General features: G+C 42.7%; 2 protein-coding genes across 3 annotated transcripts; one reads left to right on the top strand and one right to left on the bottom strand.

Annotated features, from left to right (window-relative positions):
• Positions 1-741: 741 nt before the first annotated feature.
• mtmr7b (myotubularin related protein 7b) lies at positions 742-12,314 on the top strand. 2 transcript variants are annotated; one of them, XM_042106860.1, is made up of 14 exons: positions 742-1,045; positions 1,626-1,745; positions 1,992-2,154; positions 2,360-2,517; positions 3,285-3,413; positions 4,303-4,437; positions 5,407-5,539; positions 5,976-6,085; positions 6,329-6,454; positions 6,907-6,956; positions 7,447-7,647; positions 7,926-8,060; positions 9,673-9,805; positions 10,773-12,314. In XM_042106860.1, exons 1-14 carry the CDS (start codon positions 1,022-1,024, stop codon positions 11,118-11,120), a joined length of 1,965 nt encoding a protein of 654 aa, XP_041962794.1. In that variant the 5' UTR covers positions 742-1,021; the 3' UTR covers positions 11,121-12,314. The 2 variants fall into 2 exon arrangements, with proteins under 2 accessions (XP_041962794.1, XP_041962803.1); XM_042106869.1 differs by having other exon boundaries at positions 9,673-9,842; positions 10,773-10,974.
• A 930-nt stretch (positions 12,315-13,244) lies between these two features.
• On the bottom strand, positions 13,245-20,022 carry vps37a (VPS37A subunit of ESCRT-I). The gene is made up of 12 exons (XM_042106375.1): positions 19,476-20,022; positions 18,922-18,996; positions 18,695-18,812; positions 18,075-18,175; positions 17,309-17,516; positions 17,083-17,153; positions 16,818-16,945; positions 16,576-16,634; positions 15,409-15,477; positions 14,323-14,466; positions 13,698-13,820; positions 13,245-13,594 (listed from the first exon to the last, which is right to left on the bottom strand). Exons 1-11 carry the CDS (start codon positions 19,583-19,585, stop codon positions 13,740-13,742), a joined length of 1,164 nt encoding a protein of 387 aa, XP_041962309.1. The 5' UTR covers positions 19,586-20,022; the 3' UTR covers positions 13,245-13,594; positions 13,698-13,739.
• Positions 20,023-22,989: the final 2,967 nt, after the last annotated feature.

The following is a 22,989-nucleotide window of genomic DNA, read 5'->3' as shown; positions in this document are numbered from 1 at the left end:
TGTAGGCTAATAGCCTAGCCCAAGATGAGCGCACAATTTAGTAGCAAGATTTAGTAAAAACCAGTAGGCCTACATGATTTAGTGAAAGGCGCACACAATTTAAAAAGAGATGTTTTAAGAAAAAAAAAAAAAAAAAAAACGGGCGCGTAGGCCTATTTGATTTTATACCCCTTTGGAAAGGGACCTGATGAAACCCATGAATGGTGTTTCTGATTACTAAAATAATGTGAAATGTATGGGCCTAGATCACCATTTCGGTAAGCCTGGACGAACAAGAAGAGCAACACTGTCCTCCTAGCTGCTAGGCCTATTTATCACAAAATGCAAATATGAAGTGTGGTCGTCAGACTTTTCAGTTGTATGGTTCAGCATAATATGAAGTAGGCTAGGCTACCTGTAAAAAAAACAGGTGGCTATCTATCCTGCTTACGCCACGGTAAAGAGGTTCATATAATGGCATTAGAAAATATGATTGTATTAATTTTAGCAATGAATAGCCCAGTGTATGTCTCTCCTCTTTATAACAACCAACAACCAACAGGATGCAATTGAGCAACATATATCTAATAGCCTAGCAGGTTATGTCTATTTTCTATTATGTGGTTTTTAATTTTCTATGGGTGCATGTGGTTTGGAACTATAGGGCCTATGCCTACATAGGCTACATAGCCTATAGACCGACAGCAGCCCAATTTTCAGATCTAGTCCTACACAGAATAGATGGAGAACAGAGTAGTCTGCGCAGGCGCTGCTCGGCAAAATAATCTCCACGAAAACGATACGATACGTGTTGTCATCTGCACCGGAGGACTGGTGGGTGCTAGGCGAATCTCCAGTCGGACCGCCTCGCGGACAACGATGGACGATGGCGTGGGCTACCTGCAGGACAGTCCATCTGTAACGTCATTGTGAACATGGAGTGCATGCTTGTATTTTGCTGAAAAGGGATCGGGTGTCTTTCAAGAAGGTTGTAGGCTATACGATTTTCCTCGGCGCACCATTTTAGCTGTTGCGTTTGAAGATGGAGCATATCAGGACGCCTAAGGTAAGGAACCCCTATTTTTATTTTACGGTTTATTCACTATTGTTGCAAATAGACAAAACTGGTTATTATTGTTTTGATTATAGATTTTATAGTGTCTACAATCCTTTGTGTTCATGATGCAAGACTTAGCTTAGGCTACGGCTAGGGCTCGTCGCTACTTGGGGGTGAAAGCCTGCATTTGCGCACATTCATGTCATCTGTTCATTGTCGCCTGTGTTGTATGAACCGGCTAGGCTATTTCGTCTTCTCATGCACACGGACCGGTTTGGGAACGTGGAAATAGGGGTGCGTGATGGTTATGGTGAAATAGCTGTGGCAACGAGAGGAAGTAGCTGTCAAATGATGTGGCTATATAGGGCCTGTGTGTAACCATACGAAACGCCACAATACTAGAACAAGGATGGAATAGGTGAAGAACACGTCTTTACCATGGGAAATACACATTTCACGGCAGCTGTTGGGACTGTGTGTAAATCATTACTGAAACGTCTTGCGTTCTAACGTTCTTATCAATGTTGCCATTTTATTTCGTCGACATAGAGAAGATTTTATTATTGGTGTTTTCTGCTATCTTTTACAGGTCGAAAATGTGAGATTAATCGACAGAGTGACCCCCCGGAAGTCAACAGCCGGGACACTGTATCTTTCATCCACGCACAGCATCTTTGTTGAAAACACAGAGGCTCGCAAGGAGACATGGGTAAGAAATAATGTGTGATATAGCCTAGTATAATGGAGAGCTACATTCTTTTTTAACTGTCTGTCTGATTTCCTGCTATTTTAGTTCCCGCTGTTCTAGATATTTCAAATGTTATAAATAAAATCCTGTTCCACCATTTTCCCCCCAATACCCAGCCATCATATCAGCCATCCAACAGTAAAACCAAAACCAGTTCCAGTGTCGAAAACAAGAATAACCTCATGAAAATCCTGTTTATTTTTGCAGGTGTTGCACAGTTTGATCAGCAGTATCGAGCGTCCCCTCACCAACCCCTCTGGCAGTCCCCTGATCATCCGCTGCAAGAACTTCCAGGTCTACCACTTCCTCATCCCTCAGGAGAGGGACTGTCTAGATGTGCAGGCCTCCCTGACACGTCTCTCCAGACCAGGTGTGGTGCTGAAACTCATGTGCGACTCCAACCGTGGGCTCATGACTATTTACACTTGTTTAATTAGACAAGTCTCTTCATCTGGGTTAATGTTTTTTTTTTTCTTTCTTGTCAGTCTGAAATAAACAGAGACTATGCTATGCATTCTTGGTTCATGCAGTAGCATTAGTGTTTAAGACTCTTCTCTGGCTTCTCCTGTTCTTAGAGAGGTATACTGAGCTGTCGTGCTTCTCCTATCATCCCAACATCAACAAGGATGAGCGGGAGGAGGCCTGGAGCTTCATAGACCTGCGGGCTGAGTACGGGCGAATGGGAATACCCAGCAACCTCTGGTACCTCACGCCTGCCAACAGCGAGTACAGGGTAAGGACTCCCGTTAAGTTCTGCACTGAGACAGCAGTGCGAGAGATATGCCACTAATCTACAGGCTTACAGGCTGTGAATGTTCATGAGGTGAACTGCTGGGAGTTCTTTTCCAGTCGATTTTTGTGAGTGGTAAAAAACATTTTTAGAGAGAGCAAGAGAGAGCGAGCTCATTGAACTACTTGATGAAGAATGTAGCTGGTTTTAGTTCCTCATTGATGCTTTTTTATTGAATACAATAGGATGGGTTTGTTAGCGTGGACATGCCAAGGTTATTATCATCATTGAAAAGTAGTGATGAAAACAACCCTTAATTGCACACTGTATGTTGTTGCTACATCTTTACTGATTTTGCAATGTGAACAGGGATGTAGTGGTAAAATAAGAGGTGGGTAAACTATGAATTCTGTGATCACGGTTAGGTGGAATGCGCCAGCAGTATCGGATTTTTAGAAAATGCATTCAGAACATGTTGGATGATGGTGGAGGTTATTGTCCAATGTGTATAACAGTGCAAGTGGTATTAAATGGTTCCTTGAGTGTTGGTGAGTGTACATATTTTGATTGTGGATAATACATGTGATTTGTGATTTTTAAATGTTAAAAGTTGCAGTCAGTGAATAAACTCTTTTGAGAGGTGGATAAACTCTATTTCTGAAATTTCAGAGGTGGGTAAACTGCGTTTATTTGCGTTTAGCCTCCACTGCATCCCTGAATGTGAACGATACGATGGTTCGTTCAAGTTGTTGTTTTCCTGTATCCACCAGGTGTGTGACACCTACCCGTCTGACCTGTATGTGCCAAAGTCGGCCACACCGTCCATCATTGTGGGCAGTGCCAAATTCAGGAGCCGAGGAAGATTCCCTGTCTTGTCCTACTACCACCGGGATAATGGTGTAAGTTGGTCATCAGAAGTCTTGCCTGCTTTAACATGTCTCTCAACCTCTGTTGGCTAGTAGCTGCAATGGTGATCTGGCGATAATTTATGATATCTCAAAAAGTAGAAAGTAAAGAAAAGCTAGATTTTCAGATGATACTAGAAGTTCTACAGAGAACCTTCAAAGCTATGGGGACAAGCAAGTCATATGCAAATAGGACTGTTGAGGGGGGTGTCATGGTCATGGAGTTCACTTAAAAGAGCACATGCTTCTGAAAAGACCAAAAGAGCACATGCTTCTGAATGTAGCCTGTCATGAGCAACTCTGTGTACATCTGCTATTAAATGTCAATGTGATAGAGCTGTAAAACGGATTTGTAATGGCCTGATTAATATTCATGCCGAGTCATGCTTGTAGATGTTTCCTCTGTCATAAGATGTAACGTGACAATGTTGAAACAGCATTGTAACGTGACAATGTTGAAACAATGCGCTCTGAGTTCTCCATTACCGTAGAGGGAACAAACAATAGCAACATATTGATGCTGTCAGCACTTCACCTTTGCCCCTGTGTTAGTCTGCTTTCAGTCATAAAATTTTACCGTAGCCTCATGCGTAAGCTCAAAGAATGTTTACCATAATAGAATACCAATAGCATGCCATTCATGACTAGACAGATTTCATGCTCAGACCTCAGGTGATTGACCCTGGTGAAATGTTTTGAATGTCTTTGTGCCCCACGCGTTCCATCAGAGCTGCATTTCGATTGGAGTTTGGCTGATGACCAATGCCAATGTTAAAATATGGAATGGGCAAGGGCTGTGTGAATGGCTGTGAAAGTGTGAGATCAACAGTGAATAGTTTAACATGCTGTGTTCTTGAGGAGAGACTTCCTTTGTCTCGATCAGGCCTCCATTTGTCGCAGTAGTCAGCCGCTATCTGGCTTCAGTGCTCGCTCCACAGAGGACGAACAGATGATCCAGGCCATCATGAAGTCCAACCCAGCCAGCGAGCTGATGTATGTGGTGGACACAAGGCCAAAGGTGACTAATACATGTTCCTGCTAATCTAAGTGTGTGTGTGTGTGTGTGTGTGCGCGTGCAGGGTATGGTAATTGTTAATGTACCTGTTTTACCATTTTGCTAGCATGTTCCTGCTAATCTAAGAGTGTGTGTGTGTGTGCAGCGTATGCGTACAGCGTTAATGTACCTGTCTTACCATTCTGCTATAATGTTATTGCAAAAAGCTCCATCTTATGCAAAGTGAAAAGTCCAACCAAAAATAATTTAATAACAAGGCAAAATGTATTTGCTCATTTAATATGATGAGCAAAATCCTAAGGTCGAACACTGGGGGCTCAATGCAGCTCAATGCTCCCAAACACCACACGATAGCTTTTGTTCATGCACAAGACTGGGTGACTTTGCTCTTTGACCTTCAGTTAAATTAGGGCCCGTAGACTAGATAGATAGATAGATAGATAGATAGATAGATTGATACTTTATTGATCCCCAAGGGGAAATAAAGTAATAAACTAGATTAGAAACTGTAGTGATCGTAAACCTGTTTACATTTGTTTTTAAAATGTGTCTTTGGTGATCTGATCACAAGTGGTCAGTTCTAAATACAAGTGTAAACAATCACCAATACGCATTGTGAACCGATCACTCCAACCACGTGCGGAGGTGGTCTGAGTTGGTATTCTGATGCATCCCGGTCAATGAGCGTTCTATTGAAAATTACGTTGCCAATAGTGGAATGAAAACACAAGTGGTCAGCAACATCTTTCATCTTGTCTTGGCTGACCACTTGAAGATCGGATCACCCAGGACGCGTTCAAAAACGCACGTTCAAAAACACATGCACAAAGACACATTCTAAAAAGCAGTGCAAAAAGACACATTCTAAAAAGCAGTGCAAAAAGGCACGTTCTAAAAAGCAGTGCAAAAATGCCTAATGATTAATTCCATTCTTTTGTCTGTTTTTATACATGTTGACCTGTGTGCCTCCAGCTGAATGCAATGGCCAATCGTGCTGCTGGAAAAGGATATGAGAATGAAGACCACTACACCAATATTAAACTGCAATTTATCGGCATTGAAAACATCCACGTCATGAGGAACAGCCAACAGAAAATCGTCGACAGTAAGTTAAACATGGTCACTCTATAATTAATTTAGCCTCTTCGTGTGTGGGTGTGTGTGCATCTCTGTCCTTCCTGATTCATGTTCAGTGTTTCCCACAGTATTGAATTCCATTTGTGGTGGTTGGTTTGCAGCATTAATTTGAATACAACAGTTTTTAACAAATTAGCACAGTGTGATTATGATGCCAACCAGATCTAAGCACAATTTAGTACAACCTGGAAAATCATTGTGTGGTGGTCAATGTTGATATTGTGGTGGGCCGGCACAAATAAGTCAATGTATGGGAAACACTGATGTTCATTTGGATTTGTTTGCGTACAGATGTGTGAGATGATCGTAATGAGAAACACAATAGCACAAACTGTAAACATTTCCTCTTGATTGAATGTAGAGGTGCTATGCTAAGCTCAAAGCTCGACTCGCCTGTATTTCAGTGGGAGAGTTCAGATTACCATCAATGGGAGACTTCCTATGGGGCCTGGAGAACTCTGGTTGGCTCAAGCACATCAAAGCTGTTCTGGATGCTGGTGTCTTCATAGCAAAGGTGCAGTCAAAAATCTCTATCATTTATTTATTTTAGTTAGGGCTAGTTTATGTTTCAAAAAGTGAACAGGTCTACATTATGACTGCTATTTGTTTTAATATAATGTTTATTTTGTATTTTGTTTATAATGTGTGTGTGTGTGTGTCTGTCTGTCTGTCTGTCTGTCTGTCTGTCTGTCTGTCTGTCTGTCTGTCTGTCTGTCTGTCTGTCTGTCTGTCTGTCTGTCTGTCTGTCTGTCTTCAGGCTGTAGGAGAAGAAGGGATCAGTGTGTTAGTCCACTGCTCAGATGGCTGGGACCGAACAGCACAGGCCTGCTCAGTTGCCAGTGTCCTTCTAGACCCTTACTACCGCACCCTGAAAGGATTCATGGTACACACACACACACACACACACACACACACACACACACACACACACACACACACACACACACACACACACACACACACACACACACACACACACACACACACACACACAGGGCCTACTGGTTAGCGTTTTGGACTTGTAACCGGAGGGTTGCCGGTTCGAACCCCGACCAGTAGGCACGGCTGAAGTGCTCTTGAGCAAGGCAGCTAACCCCTCACTGCTCCCCGAGCGCCGCTGTTGTTGCAGGCAGCTCACACACAGATCATAGCAGACCTGATACACTTGCCAAATTAACACAACTAGGAACTACTCGTATAAGTGTTTTGGCAACAGCAGTGAGATAATGATTCGCAGAAAAATGCAACTTCCTCTTGCATGACTCAGTTTATTTCCCAGTTGATTTGACAGACTTCACAGTCTTAATATCTTCTCTATTTCTATCTTCTGAAAAGATTCTTATTGAAAAGGACTGGATATCATTTGGACACAAGTTCTCTCACAGGTACAGTCTTTGAAAATAGGAGATCCTTTTCCTGAATAACATTTCCTACATATTTTAATGTTACCATTTGCCTAGATGAACCTGTTAGTAAATTTGAATTTAGCAGTGTTTGAATGCTCGATGGTGTTTTATGCCCCCAACGTCGTCTTCCAGGCAGCGCTGCCACCGCTGACTTAAAGGCACTTAATCCTAAACCCAGGCCTAACCCTAGTGCCTTCCAGGCAGCGCTGCCTTGAAGACAACGTTGGGGGGCATAAAATACCAAGAAACTGTTTGAATTGAAATGACGTCAATGGGCTTCTTTCCAGACTGACCTGCAGAACAAATTCAAATTTGCAAACAGGTTCATCTGGAGTCACCCAGTCTGTGTTACCATGTATGTATTGTAACTGAGGACATACTGTATTACAGTATTAGGGGTATTTAAAAAAACTAAACAAACTACATTTTCCGATAAAACCCCGAAACAAAAACATGTTTTTGTTTCCAGGTATGCTCACCTGGAGGGTGACCCCAAGGAGGTGTCTCCAGTGATCGACCAGTTCCTGGAGTGTGTGTGGCACCTGATGGAGCAGTTCCCATGTGCCTTCGAGTTCAACGAGCGCTTCCTGCTCCAACTGCACATGCACGTGCACTCCTGCCAGTACGGCAACTTCCTGGGCAACTGCCAAAAGGAGAGAAGGGATCTCCGGTGAGCTGAGCTGTGGAGCACAAACCATGCTGGTGTGGCCTGGCCTGCTGAGGGTCTCACCAAATAGACTCGATCTGCTGCTGTATTTTGGGCTTTGGTCAGACGTCTTAAGTAGACAGACTGAATGGCACTACGCCTCAGAGGGACTCTATTGCTGTTGTTGAGTGTTGCCCATGAGATTTGAAATGGATAAAGAAAAATGACAATGGCATTAGTTATATTCCTACAGTGTGGCAGACGACTGGTTGATTCCTGGTTGGCTGTTGTGTGTTCCCCAGGCTCCGTGAGCGAACCCACTCTGTCTGGCCTGTGCTGTGGGAGCAGCGGGCTGAGTTCTTGAACCCGCTGTACCGAGACGACCACAGCCAGACTCAGGGGGCACTGCGGCCCGTCACCACCCCCTACTGCTTCAAGTGAGTGTCCAGCCTCTGGACTAGACAAGTCCCCTAACCCAACCAACACACCATGCACAGTCACTTTTATTTACTCTGAGATTTCTGAATAATGGCATTACCACCACCTACTGCTCTGGTTTCAAATACGACCCGACACACTGCTTCTGCACTATCTATAAACACAGCAGACCTGAAGACACACTGCTATAGGTCCTAGATGAAACAGTAATGGAGTTAAAAGGTTAGGATTAGGTTATTGATAATGTGCCGATAATGATGTTGAACAAGCAAGTCTAAACAAGTAATGCTACCCATACATCAGAAGACTTTGACAAGATTTGGGAAGATTCTTGAAAGATTGGGAGTCTTTTAACCAATGCCCCCCATTCAAGCTTTACTCAAAAAACTACAACCTTTCAAGAATCTTTCCCGAGTCTTGTCAAAGTTTTCTGGTGTAAGGGCAGCTTTAGCCATTCACTGGGAGGGGAAACAAGGTGACTTGATTTATCTATTGCAGGGATTCCCAAACTGTGATACGCGAGCTGCCACTAGGGGGCAGCTCGCGAGATGAAAAGAGCAATGTCGGAAAGGTGTTTTTAAAAAAAATTATGAATGAATTAATACTCTAATTAATTCATAAATAATTTTGAATCGGGTTATAATGATATGGAAACGTGAAATAAAGGAAGTCATTTGTAAACTCTATAGCAGGCTATGTTTTCATTAAAAAAAATAAGCTACCAACAATGCATGTGATTTCCTGCAGGCACCCAGAATATCTGGCGCGTTAGTTTCGTGGAAGTATAGGCTAGGTAGAAGGCTACGCAAACATGGAAAACTGGCTGAAAACAGGGACACTGTCCAAAAGGCCTAATTAAAGCGATCGAAGAGGGGAAGCGAGAGAAACAGATTAGGAGACAGGTAACGATGGGATAGGGGGCAGAATGATGAAGGTGGAGGTGGAGCGCAGGGGATAAAAGAAAGGACGAGACAGAAAAGACTGGGCAAAGAAAACGAAAGTAGCCTATGATGAGGCATATGGGCCCAGGCTTCACGTGGATTGGTAGACAGACTGCCCAAAGCCACAGTGCGTGGCCTGCAGTGAGGTGCTATCTAACCGATCTAATGTTGTTCTCCACACTGTTTTTTTTTAAGCGTGGGAGCTTGTGTAGGCCAGTTGCACATTTTGATTTAGTTATTTGTTATCATGTAGGGCGGCTAATTAAACATGATGTCGGACATGATCGTGCACATGCACGCGAGCAGTCAGGATGTAGATGGTGGTCCGCGGGGGAAAAAAGTTTGGGAACCGCTGCTCTATTGCATGCATGAGCCCTGTTTAACCTAGCAAATGCAGAGCCATGTGGCTGATGGGTCTTAAACATTTAAGAAAAACAAAGGACCGCACGGAAAACATCTAAATGGTTCAATCTAAACAAGAGGTTCATTTTATCTTGTTGCTGGCACTATTGATGGCAAAGCACAAGACTGGTCTGTAAATTCTGTGATTTGTTTATTGAACTAAATGTCACTTTTATTGCTTTTTCTCTCTTCTCTCTGTCTGTCTACCTGCCATCTGTCCGTATGTCCATGGCTGTTCTCGTGCACATTGCTGTGGTTGTGTTGGTAGGTTCTGGAAGAGCATGTATAACCGGGCCGAGAGGGCGGCTGCGCTGGTGGCGCGGCAGTCTGCAGCCGAGTGTCTGTCTGCGGTGCGCGAAGAGACGCAGCAGCTAGAGGAGGAGCTGACCACCCACCAGGAGGTACCGCGAGGGACGGCCCACTCGCCCACCCAACAAGGCATACACCAGCTCTGCACATTCACACACACACACACACACACACACATAGAGCATACACCAGCTCTGCACATTCACACACACACATAGAGCATACACCAGCTCTGCACACTCACACACAGAGCATACACCAGCTCTGCACATTCTCTCTTTCTTTCTTTCTTTCTTTCTTTCTCTTTCTCTCTCTCTCTCTCTCTCTCTCTCTCTCTCTCTCTCTCTCTCTCTCTCTCTCTCTCTCTCTCTCTTCCCCCCCCCCCCACACACTCACATACTGTACACACAGGGTGTATACCAGCTCTGCATACACCAACACACACACAGGGCATCAACCAGCTCCAGACACACACACAGAGGGCATCATCCAGCTCCAGAGACACAGGCGCACACACGGACACACACAGCATTACCCCACTCCGGACACCCACACAAAGGCCATACACTAAATTCGGACAGATGGACGGACACGCACAAAGAGCATCAACCAGCTCCAGACGCACGCACGCACGCACACACACGGGGCATCAACCAGCTCCAGACGCACGCACGCACACACGCACACGGGGCATCAACCAGCTCCACACACACACACAGATATACAAATATAAACATAAATATGCACACCTATAGATCATATTGTGTTATACATTCATATACAGTAAATTTATCAGAATGTAAACCACCTGCACATGTTATCTACAGCATGCGGTGATGGACTTCCATGGACACATACATAGCAGCATTTACAGTGGTGTTGTTTGACCTTGACCTGCCATGACCCGTACAGCTGGGGTCTGAGAGCATTTGTTATGCTACGTTATACATTGGTCACTAATTATTTACAAATAGTTTATCAATTGGTCAAAATTGGTCACACATCACTCACAGACAGTATACCACCTCTGATGTGATCTGTGGCCCTGTCTCCTAACAGAGAATAGCCATGCTGACGGGAAAGAGTGTGGAGGCTGCCGTGAAGATGATGAGCAGAGCCAGTGACTGGACGCCCCGGCGTGCCCCTCCGGCCTCGGACCGGGCGGGAGAGGGGGTGGCCGAAAGCCCTCAGGACTACTTCCCCTGTGTGGACTCGGCCCCGGAGAGGGAACGCAAGACCCCGCCCGCGTCCCTGCCCCTCGTCTCGGCCCTGGGTGCTGGCGAACCTGATGACCTCTCGGCCTGCAGCGACCTCGAGTCCGGTGTGGCCGACCTCAGCAGCCGTTCCTCCAGTGGCGGAGACGACAAGGACCCTGATTTGTACGAGGCCGCCTACGCCACTGCCTGAGTACAAATCCAGGCTATGCAGAAAGGGATTAGAGGGAAATGTAGTTGGAGGTGGGATGGGAGGGGACAGGATGAGGTGGCCATTTATCTGAACCCTGTAGCCCCTTGAGCTGAGTGGTAGAAACTCTGTTTTTAATATGATTTGTGCATTGGAGGTGTCGCCGGGCAACTCTGGACGTGTTCCAGAGCACAAACACTGAGCCACCGAGCTGTTCTGGGCCCACATGAGACAAGTGAACAAATTGTGGACAAAGATTTATTTCTGGAGTTAAAATGTCTTAAGTTTGTTTACAGTTAAGGGAAACAACTATTTATTATATGTGCAATACATTGTATTAAGCTATGTTTGTATTATTTGAACATTTTTACTGGAATTGTGCACGTTATTTTTTTTAGACCCTGGTTGTGGTTTTCCATACTCCCCTTTTTCCATTTTATTTCTCAGGTTAGCAAAGTCACTGTTATTCAGAATCTGTTGTCTCAGTAATTAGCTAGAGAAATTAATCTTAAGAATGTACTAACATTCTAATTATAGCCTCAACCAGTAGGACACATGTAGTCTGTTAGAACCTTCTATTTTTAATCAACACGCTCAAGTCAGTGAAACTAGTCCAACTTAGGCTGTAATTAATTGAGACCATTTTGCTGCCAAAATACATGATACTCATACATATGTAACAGCACAGTACCTCAAACATTGTCCCTCCAAAACTGAATTGGAGCTTTAAGATGTTTTAGTGTAGCTGAGAAGGGAAATTATGCTAGTCAGTTTGCATCTTGGACCCAGTGTTAGAGTTTAGTCTTGACTCTTCCACCCTTGCCAACTGCTAGTCATAGTAATTTTGACATTATTTTGCAAAATTATTCTAGAAATACATTTATTCCTAAGGATATATTGGGACATCCAAGTCTGGTAGAACCACCTGTACAGTTTGGAGCAAACTAAATAAGAGAAACTTCAGTTTGCCAACTTTGTGAAAGGTGGTGTACTTCCCATTTCTCTGTTTGTGAATGTGTGTGTATCTACTGTGTTTTAACTGTACTCGAGTGCTATTCGCATTTGTGACACAAACCTCAAAGCTCCTTTTTCCAAATCTGAAAAGCACCACATCCCTATCATACCTAGCTATATTTGATGTCTGGTACACCCTGTTATTCGTACCCTTAGTAATTAAAATACCTGATCCACAACAAACAGCTGTTGATGACTTGCTTTCATATAAGGTTAACCTAAAGTGGGGGGGGGGACAACCACTGGAATGTTCATTTCTCTTGCAAATGTTTCAGGTAGACTCTGTTCTCTGTCTTAATAGGATAGCCATTCTCCCTGCTAATACTCTGCTCTCTGGGGAGGGAGGCGGTGACAGATGAGACAGCCCTATTAGTGTCACTCGAGACCTCCTTGGGTGCGTGATGGACTTCCACATACTTCACTGAGATGAGTCACACTTCATGCACATGACCTCACTTTCCATTGGCTTTGAGTCATACACAAGTCTACTAATTCACTGGTTCACTATTACACGGACATACAGGGACCTTTAATCACTCTCATCCCCATCTGGACAATGTATGCTAGACTGAGCTGTTAAAAACTAATTAGTAGAAATGACTCCAGTCCATTATAGGCCTATCATAGAGTAACATCTGAAAACTAAGGTACTAGAATTGACTGTCACTAAAGCATGTATTTATATGTTAGCAAGTAGTTGTATGAATTACTTTTGCAGAGGCACATGTGTATCTTGTGTTTAAGCACCCTCTATTGTATCCAAAAGACACATACTTTTCACTATTTAGAATCTAGTGTGGTTAGAAACATCAATACAAGAACATATGACTCATCACTCTTGTCTGTCACATGACATGGCCCGTCACACTTGAAATAACCCTCACATATGACAAACTATGCACTAGACTAAATGCCCTCACAAGTGACAAACTATGCACTAGACTAAATGCCCTCACAAGTGACAAAGTGCTAGACTAAATGCCCTGACATGTGACAAACTATGCACTAGACTAAATGCCCTGACATGTGACAAACTATGCACTAAACTGAATGAATTCATTTGAACAATCACACCAAGACTGGGCAAAAAGTTATTCAATTTCACAACAGGGGTTTTCTAAATGTTTTTAATTAACCTAACAAATTAAATAACAACATATAATACACAGTGTCTTTGATTATAATAAAGTCTATTATCAACATTATTTAAATACAGTATTTGTCATTAAGTCTGTAAGTACTCGGCAACATTACCATATCCGATTCAAGTAAATGGACCTCACTCCCCCAAACAAACTTATCAATCAATAACATCATTACAAATTGTATGCCAATATCGGTTCATAAATGTCTGCCTAGTTCTGAGGGGTTATTCACCACAAGGACTTTCCTCTCTGCCTAGTGACAGATGTGCTTCTTATCTTGATCTGTTGTACCCTTCTGCTGGTGGAGCATATCCAAACCTGGGGATGCACATAAAGAGACAAAATGGCCATGAACCAGAAGGAAAAGCAGCTGCTAAAAGCGAACACTCATTTACAAAATGGCCAGGAAAACACAACGCACCTCTGTGTATCTGTAATAGAAAAGCACCCTGGCAGCTTGGTGCTAGTGGGTGGTGGAGTAGGGCCCATGGGTGCTGATGGACTGCTGCAGCTTCTCCTCTTTGGCTCGTCTGCAGTGGCACAGCTGTGAGGGGCCACACAAAGTCAACTACAAGTGTATTGCCATGATATGCATTCAGAATACAATGAAATACTTCAGTGCTCTCTCTGCCTTACATATCCCCAGAAGAACTGACATTCTGGAATTGTATTCAATGAATACAATAAACACAGCAGAATGTATAGAAGTACACAAAAGCAGAACTACTGTAGACTGAAGTACAGTAAAAGAAAACAGTAGCATAAAATATGTAGCCAATGTGGATAAATACAGTCGATCAGTACCATAACTGCATGATCACAGTGTGGTATGAGTGTATGATACATATAGTGGTGCTAACTGTTCACTGTGTGCTAAAAGCGATGCCTAATGGAGGACCTCCAAAATCGTACAGGTCCATTTTACAGGTCTTTCAGGGTATAAGGTCAACATATAAATGTTGATACGGTCAGAAAATAAGGTCAACATATAAATGCAGCTTTTCTATATCCACTATTCAACACAATCTCTTGTTGAGTGTCTTTACCGTTCTTTTCTCCATGAAGTTGGTCAGAAAGTCGTCAATCTCGGTCTTGCCCTCCAGGAAGCTCTCGGCCGTCTCCTCAGACTCCTCCTCGGCCTGATGGGCCGCCACCTTCAGTCTCGCTTGCAGGGCACTCAGGCTGCAGCTCTGAGGGGAGAGAGGAGCTCTCGTGACGTGAACGCCCCCTGTGAACCTAGAATCCAAGGTTCTGCTCTTTGGGCCCTATCTACCCCTCCTTGACTCAGTGTAACTATAACTCTTTTGATGGTGTAACTATAACCCTGTTAAGTGACTCTGCTGCTGAGTCAGTCTCCACTGCTTCCAGGTCAGACTCTACATGCTCCATTCTCACTGACAGTCAACATCACCCAAGATCAACCTACATTCTGGATGACTGGAAAGCCTATGCTCTCCAATTACCTCCTTCCGCCAATGTGTCATAGGCTTCACTAAAGACAACGAAAGTAGACGTCAAGTCACTTAACTATTGGCCTGGAGACAATTGGATTATTGCCACCTCTATACAGAAGAGAAATGGATACCTGCATAAGTACACTAAAACAAGAACAGCTAAAGAGGACTCAGAGAGATGAGTGTGGATTGAGAAAAAGCAGTCAGAGAAGCTCCATCTGTAGATGGAGGCCTGTGGAGAACCAGGGTGCTCCTCTCCAGACATAGTGAAGTCACAACTGATACAAGAAGACAACCTGGAAGTGGAGGAAACCACACATCGCACCATCGCATGGTGCAATAAATCTTTTTTAAAGATAAGGTACAAGAGAGTGAGGTTTCCTCCACTTCCAATTGACATTTTTTAACTCGCACCCAAAATACTTCAATATAAAGTACGTGAGTGAGCGCGCCTATATTGCTGAAACAAGAAGACAACCTGACATGTCTTGTTTTGTTTAGATGCATCATATGACTAAACAGGAAGAAAAAAACTGTGCGGATAGTGGCTGTACACAGACTGGAACCCAGATATGAACAAGAGCTCATTCAAAGACACAACACCTCCCTGTAGCCATCTTGAGTCGCGGTGGTGATGAAACCATGAGGTCATGTGCTTCTTCAGCTACTGGGCCTTACCTCACTCAGCTCATGCTGTCTTTGCATCTTGGTTTCAAAATTGGATTTCATCTGGGTGAGTTGTTCATACTGAGCAGAGAAAAACACAAACAGAACACAAATGTTTGCAGTGGAGCTAGGACAAATCCACAAACAGAACACAAATGTTTGCAGTGGAGCTAGGACAAATCCACAAACAGAACACAAATGTTTGCAGTTGAGCTAGGACAAATCCACAAACAGAACACAAATGGGGACTTGAGTGTGAGACTTTGACTCGAGTCGCACTTAATGGCGGCCTTACATTGTACGATTTTGGTCTGTTTTTACAGTCGGCGACTAAAGTCTGACAAAAATCATGGGAGTTGTACTGGAATGGCGGCGCGCTCCCGTCAACTAGATCGTTAAGTGTAAGGTGCCAATTTTAGCGGTTTTAAGTCAGTCGGAGTCAGTCTTTTTCTAGTTTTGCAGTTACGACAATATCAAACATATTTGATATTATCGCAAGGCTTTCTAGTCGTGGCTCATGCAAATAGTGACGTGAACAATAAAAACCAATAGTGACTTCTCTCCAACACCAAACAGGAATGGGCAAAGTAGGCGACAGCTGTAGCAAGGGACCTGATGAAGCCCATGAATATGATCATTTGTTATTTCGTTTCTTATACATCTTTAGTCGGCTCTTCCACGCGACAGAACAACTACATAGAGATGTCACGCATGAAATAATGCTGCAGAAACACGAAAATATGACTGAGTTTAGTAGGCTATCATTTCAGTTCCTGTTTATCTATTGCACGATGGGTAATAATTTAAAGGAATCTAGTTGCAGTCTTGTAAATAGTGACCCTGCAAGATCCCTAGTCATTGCAAAATCGTAGTCTGTGACTTAAAACTCTATTACTTGTCTTTAGATGTGAAAGGGTCTGAGACTGTAGTCTTTCAAAAGTCTGTCAGTGTAAGGAGAGCTTAAGTCGCACAAACAGTGACTTCAGACTTGACTTGCGACTCCACCTCAAAGACTTGAGACTCGACTTGGACATGTCGACTTGACTTGTGAACATCTCTGGAGCTAGGACAAATCCATAAACCTATGGCGGTTTGCCTTATACATCTTCACAAGACAGAAACAATTCCATGACTGCTGAATGGCAAATGCCTCCAACGCAACTCTGGGGGGTAGTTTACCTTAAACAGCATTTCTTGTCTCTTTCCCTCCAGCTGGGGCTCGAGCTGTAGGTTCTTCTCTAGTGAAAGGAAGAGATTATTCTCATTTGATGAAACTATCACAACAAGAGAGACACCTGAGCATCGCTGCCTTGGATTGTAGTGTTTGGTGACCGACAATCCCTGAATGTCTAGCTGGCACACACAGGTGTAGAAGCCGCATGCCACTGTATGTTTGGATGTATGCCGCTGCTTATACTTACTGGCCACTGCCACAATATTGTTGACCAGCTCCTCCTTATCACTGGTGACCTGTTTGAGCTGGGGTAGAGACACAAAGAACTCCAGAAGGACATCCTCTTTGTCGCTCATGTCCTTCAGCTGAGACAAACTAGGACACATGCAAAATCAATCAGTCAATTAATACAGCTTCTCAAACTAATGTTTTGTAAAAGAGGCAAGTGGAACAAAATCCATTTCAAAGGAATTGAAACTATAATTTTCAAATCCTGTCTTGTTTAGTTTTACCTTATCTCTGCCAGTTCTGCAAACGATTCTGGGATCTCCGGCATCTTGTACATGTGACCGTTCACCCCAACCTAAAACAAGCAACAAATGCATATAGGTCACGGCCTGAGCAGTGAAAACTGTGCACATTCCTGGTCCACTGACACCCAGGCGGAATGCAACATGGCATGTTTCAGCCTGGCGTAGATGTTCTTGGTCCCGTACATGCTGCCTCCTCCATCCGTACCTGTGAGTCAGTGGTGGGCACGGGCAGTGGCAGGTCTGTTATGAGGCCGTAGGCGGGTGCGGCTGGGCGGGGTGCAGCGTGTGCCTCCGTCCCGGCGTGTGGCATGGAGGCAGGGCCCATGGGGCGCTGGCTTTCCTGTGGGGGGAAGGCCGGGACGAAGTGGAAACTCTGGGGTGGGTATGGGGACATCCCAGAGGGCTTGTACATGCTGGAGGAGGGATGGAAACAAAGACGCAAACATGACCTTGTTAAATGGTCATTCTGATTTGACTGATTTTACTGAGTTATGACATTTTTATTCTCCGATTCCGATGCTAATCAAGAATTCCTCCCTAGCAAAAAAATGCTCTATGCAGGGAGGAAAGCCTATGCAGGGAGGAAAGTGAGCTAGAGCCGAGTGATTTGAATTCCTTAGTTGGACGTCTAGATCAGCTGCCATATTGTGCTGAAGCAACAAGGGCTCATGTGATGCTGCTCTCTTATTATCACGAGGTCTGCAATAAGTGTTGTCTAAATGTACTGGTTAAGGTAACTAAAGGCCTGAAAGTTTAACCGTTACAGCCAATGACTAATATTTATCATACTTTTCAGTATCAGCGTTCTTAACATCTTTGCAGTGGACATGTATTGAAGGTTCTACTGTTTAACATTGAATTCAATGATTACTTAAGTCTTATAAAGCCTTGGATTTAAAAGCTATATTCTTTTAGTAGGTGACTCAACAGGTTATATGGCTGACAAGCCTAAACAGCTACCAGTTACTCACAAAGGAAAGCCTGTGGTGCCAGTCATGAGAACAGGTGGGCTTTTCCAGAACTCGTCCAAGATGCTTTGGATAACCTTCCCCAAGTCAGAGTGCATCCCGAACTGTAAACACAATGGAGAAGGGAAAGAGAGATCAAACATTTTTAATTTCAAGGAAAATATATTATTATGCAAACACCAGTTTTCAGTATGAGTGGGGTCAAATCACAATACAGAAAACCTATAAAAACAGGTCAAGCCAAAACATGTCCATGTGAGCCTGTGTGACTGGACAATAGTGATGACATAAGCACAGGAACCTAACCCGACTTCTGCAAGCAGGACCAATGGAGGTACTTATCAACATGAATAAAAAGCCAAGAGTGTTTAAAATGTTTCAAGCAACATATCATCAGTAACAGACTCCACCCCACCTTCAAATGCAACACTGACTTTTTAATTTTTAGGTTCTCAACACAAGAGCAGACATATGCCTCTCTGTTTTATACTACACGTCATGTACAAAGAAGCCTACACAGCACCTACTGAAGTTGTCTAAGGAACTATTACCATTAATAATAGTCATCTATTATTACAGATATACTAGCAGTGAAGTTCAGACTACATCAGATGGGTACTGACGTTGGTGAGAAGTGGGCTGGTGATGACTGTGCCATTGTTGCTCTCTACTAAGTGATGACCCACAGGTGGGTAGACACTGACCACTGGCTTCTCTTGAGGGAACTGGGGTGGAAGCAATCTGTGGATAGAAAGGAAAAGCTAATGTGGCAAGGATCAACAGTTAAGTACATTCTTAAATCAAATATCCACGTGGCCAAACATGATGTGTCAATGGTGGTTAAACTCACATGTTGACGCTGATGGTCGAGTTGTTGACTGTAAAAGGAATTCTGTATTCCACATCTTTTTGGATCTCTGCGATACTAGATAAAAAAATAATAATAAAACAACATGTAGTCAAGTGGCACTAAGTGGTATCAGCAACTGAGTACATGCCCATACACCAAAACAACTAGGAACTACCAACAAAGTAATCTGAGTAGGCCTCTCGTTGTTTACAAGATTTTGGACGTCATTCGCCAGCTAGCAAGCTAAAGATTTCACACGCCATCAACAGTTGTGCAATCTCTTGGAAAACCACAGTACTTGGAAGTACCGTGGGTAACGAGGCGATTCAATTATGGCCTGTCTGAGATCTTGAGTAAACAATGCAATTGCGTTACCTAGTTAGCTGGCTAATACTTTAATCTTACCCCATCGCATGACAGTTAAGACATGGGGACACAACAACACGGAGAGCTAACATTAACCATCATACAGAATTAGCGTGATATGTTAGGCAACATAAACCTAACAATATATCCTGACATTTAAACAATAATCGCTTGGTTATATTACTTACTTTGCATGGGCAGTTTTAAGTGACTCGATTTGCCTCTGTCTCTGTTGTTGTAAACTATTGAGAGGTGGGATTGGTCCAGAGCCCTTTGACAAAGGGAAAATCCAGTTCATCCTCCTCAGGCTTGGCAGAAACAGATCGTGCTTTCTAAGTTATTTAGAAAATGTAAGTTGCTATCTCGCTTGCCAGTCAAACTGAGAACTGATCCCTTAAGAATGCGAATTTACGAAATCAAAAGCTATATATCGAGGTAGTCAGTTGCTTTACGCCTTAAACATAAAAGCTAATGTTTGTCTATGTAGTTCAGAGCTAGCAAAGTGGCTAGCTAGCTAGCTAATCTGCCAGCCTTAAAACTGAACCATCTAAAAGGCTACCAATGTTTTGTCTGACGACATGTCTTGACTCAATTAATACAATTAATCTCAGATTCCTTAAGGGAACCACGTGCCCAAAAATTGCGCTGTCATGTGTGACGCTAGCTGGATTGCGAAGGTTAGCTAAACTTGCCCCTACAACACCGACGAGGCAGATTTGCTCTAAGGAAAGACAACAACTACCATATGAGAGGGGAGGGAACAGGAAGACGCTACGTTGAAGCTACGTCAACACGTTATGCTAATCAAATAACGTGTGGGCCATTATCCAGTCATTTTATGAAAAAAGGTTGAACAAATTGCAACAGAAGAAAACTTAACTGATTTTGTATCCTCAATATGTCCTGAGTAAGGAAAAAAAAGCCCCGAAGAATCCCAATAGGGGAAAGTTTAGAAAAAGACCTAAATATACCCTATTCATGCGCCTATACAGTATTTTTCTCATGCAAATAGGGGGACAAAATTAACCTTCACATATCACCATGAAAATTACTGAGTTGATTACTTACATCAAGACAAACAAAAAATGTATTATACGTTTTTTGAAATTGTTTGTTAACATGGGCAAACAGGGCATAATGTAATTACGTATAGCTAATTTGTATACCACAACGGAGCTAATAGTCCAGGCAAAGGTCTGACCCAAAACTAATTGCAACAGAATTTATTTTCACATTTTTATATTTCAATTGGTGATCTAGACACCATAGTAAAAGACCATGTAAAAATCCAGTTGGTGGAAATATGTTAAAATGAGGGTTGTTTTATGCATTATTCATACTGACAAAACTGTAATTAGAATGTTGTAGAATACACATTCTAAAGAATATCTGACCCCATCTAACTTAACATGGAATTTTAGAATCTTGCATTGTTGAGGAACATTCTTTTATTTTCAATAATAAGCCCAAGTGAATTTCTTTGGCTTATTTCAGACTGGTTTGTTGCAAAATTGGTGTCTATGGAAATGTCCAAAATCGACAGAAGGATGCAGATGGGATAACTGCAGTTACCCTCCAAAAAAGTGACTATTGTTGTGACATCTAGCAAAAAGGTGCATGTTATGCTAATAAATATAGTTTAAGATTAATTAACAATGCATGCATGGGTCATGGTTTTACCAGTCATAGAACAGTCAAAACTATACATATTCTAAAAGCATAGGCGCTGTACATGAAATATAGCATTAAATTAATCAACTTATGTCCCATCTTCCTCCATACCATGCATAGCACATACTCCTCCATTCTGTATAGGCGAGTCAAGTGGCCTGCACTATTAAGGGAAACAAATTAAACACCCTAAACTATATATTTTCTGAAAGCATATACCCTCTAGAGGAGATATAACACCATTTAAGACATTTCCCATCTTCCTCCATGCCATGCACAATACATTGCCCTCTATTCTGTAAAGGCGAATCTAGTGTAAAGTGGATACATTTTGGCCTATACTGTCCGGGGAAAACAAATTAAACACCATAAACTATATATTTTCTATTAGCATATACCCTCCGGAGGAGATATAACACCAGTTAAGACATGTATTATCTTCCTCCATGCCATGGACAATTTGTTTGTCAAATGTTGCAAATAGTTTTGGGTCACTATACATTAGCTATACATAATTACATTATGCCCTGTTTGCCCATGTTAACAAACAATTTCCAAAAACTTGTTTTATCTACCGCTCTGGTTTGGGCGTGTGCGTATACCCACACTGCAGCTCAGCCTCGGCTCCATATAATATGGATTGCATAGACAGTAGCCTAAAATGAACTGATTGATGAGAAACCATGATCACATAATGAGAGAATTTCTGATAGGAGAATCCTGACTGTTTTCTCCATATTTATATTTGCCTTTTCAAAGTAAACATCCAAAATTGTCCTTTTTATAAGGTTGCCTCACTTTAAACTACCCCTGTTATTTTTTTTATTATTATTTATTTGTTTTATTTATTTATTTATTTTAACAAATATCAGACAAGCCTATTACATCCCTGTAGGCCTATTCATCTGTCATTTCACCCATTAGAGCCCCCAAAATAAATAACATACTGACTTTGATCAAAGATGCTTTGGGTCCTGCTTAGGGGCCTACAGGGGGAAACAGTAACACCCCCTGAAATTGGGCCACAAGCAGTAACCACCGCTGAATTTGTCAGTGGTAGTAGTCTATTTATTGACACTCACAAATGAATCATGAATATTTGACATTTTGTTGACTGAATAACTTTCTGTCTAGATACATGCGTTTGCATAATGTTTATAAAGCTGAGATTTGGTGACCCCATGTTGCTGCTGCAAGGGAAGTAACTCAGGTACATAGAGATCAAATGGGAACTGTTTAAAAGTCGGTTATTAATAATGTACTTGACCATGTGCTGTACTGACCCACACCATACACCATGCCATACCAACTGAGGACCATAAATAGCTGTGGGCCACATATTTCTAGTGGGGTCATCAGGCAAGCCGGAGCTGCAGGACAACCTGTGGCTTTGTATCTGTCCATGACAACCAGCCCTCATCTCTCACCTTTGTCATGCGTCACCTTCTCCTATGGATGCCATAGCTATACAAGCTGTGGAAGGTGAAAATTGGTTGTGGCAACCAGCTTGTGGGCAGCACCTGCTGACAGGAGCAGGCTTTCACAAAAGGTTGTATCCAGTGTTGGATTTAGACACTTGGATTTAGACAGTTTCTAGTTCATAGTGCTAAAACATTTGGTTGCACCACTTTTAAAGTGACCCATGTGTCCTGGAGCCAGACAGTCACCAATCTGAGTTTACAGTCACCCTGACCCATAAGTAGTTATCTCTCTCTCATTCATTATAAGGGGCATCTTGTTATGTATAACACATAACATAAACATTTGTTGTTTGTTCATGTACTGTCTTGCACTGAGGTGCTAAGCAAGGACATTCTGACCAAACTATGATGTCAAGGCCAGGATTACTTTGACATATGGTCATAATGAAACTGAATTCCAGAAAGGTTAGAGGAACAGCAAATGTGGGTGTTTTAATGACAGTTTGTACAAAACTGAACAACAACTACAACAACAGGGTGGTTAACTTGACACTTGATACAACTACACCATGAACCGAAATAAAGAAACAATGGAGAATTCTCAGTTCTG

This window comes from Alosa sapidissima, chromosome 1 (assembly GCF_018492685.1).
Source record: "Alosa sapidissima isolate fAloSap1 chromosome 1, fAloSap1.pri, whole genome shotgun sequence".
Taxonomy (NCBI): domain Eukaryota; kingdom Metazoa; phylum Chordata; class Actinopteri; order Clupeiformes; family Clupeidae; genus Alosa; species Alosa sapidissima.
The sequence above is the reverse complement of the archived record's forward strand: the minus strand, read 5'-3'. Positions and strand labels throughout refer to the sequence as shown.

Excerpts from the sequence above, each read along its gene's own strand:
- mtmr7b (XM_042106860.1), top strand. The coding sequence starts at position 1,022 with ATGGAGCATATCAGGACGCCTAAG. Across the intron at positions 1,046-1,625 it reads AGCATATCAGGACGCCTAAG|GTCGAAAATGTGAGATTAAT; the intron begins GTAAGGAACCCC and ends TATCTTTTACAG. Across the intron at positions 7,648-7,925 it reads AAGGAGAGAAGGGATCTCCG|GCTCCGTGAGCGAACCCACT; the intron begins GTGAGCTGAGCT and ends TGTGTTCCCCAG.
- vps37a (XM_042106375.1), bottom strand. The coding sequence starts at position 19,585 with ATGAACTGGATTTTCCCTTTGTCAAAGGGCTCTGGACCAATCCCACCT. Across the intron at positions 18,813-18,921 it reads TCGACCATCAGCGTCAACAT|ATTGCTTCCACCCCAGTTCC; the intron begins GTGAGTTTAACC and ends TTCTATCCACAG. Across the intron at positions 13,821-14,322 it reads ACTTCATGGAGAAAAGAACG|CTGTGCCACTGCAGACGAGC; the intron begins GTAAAGACACTC and ends GGCCCCTCACAG.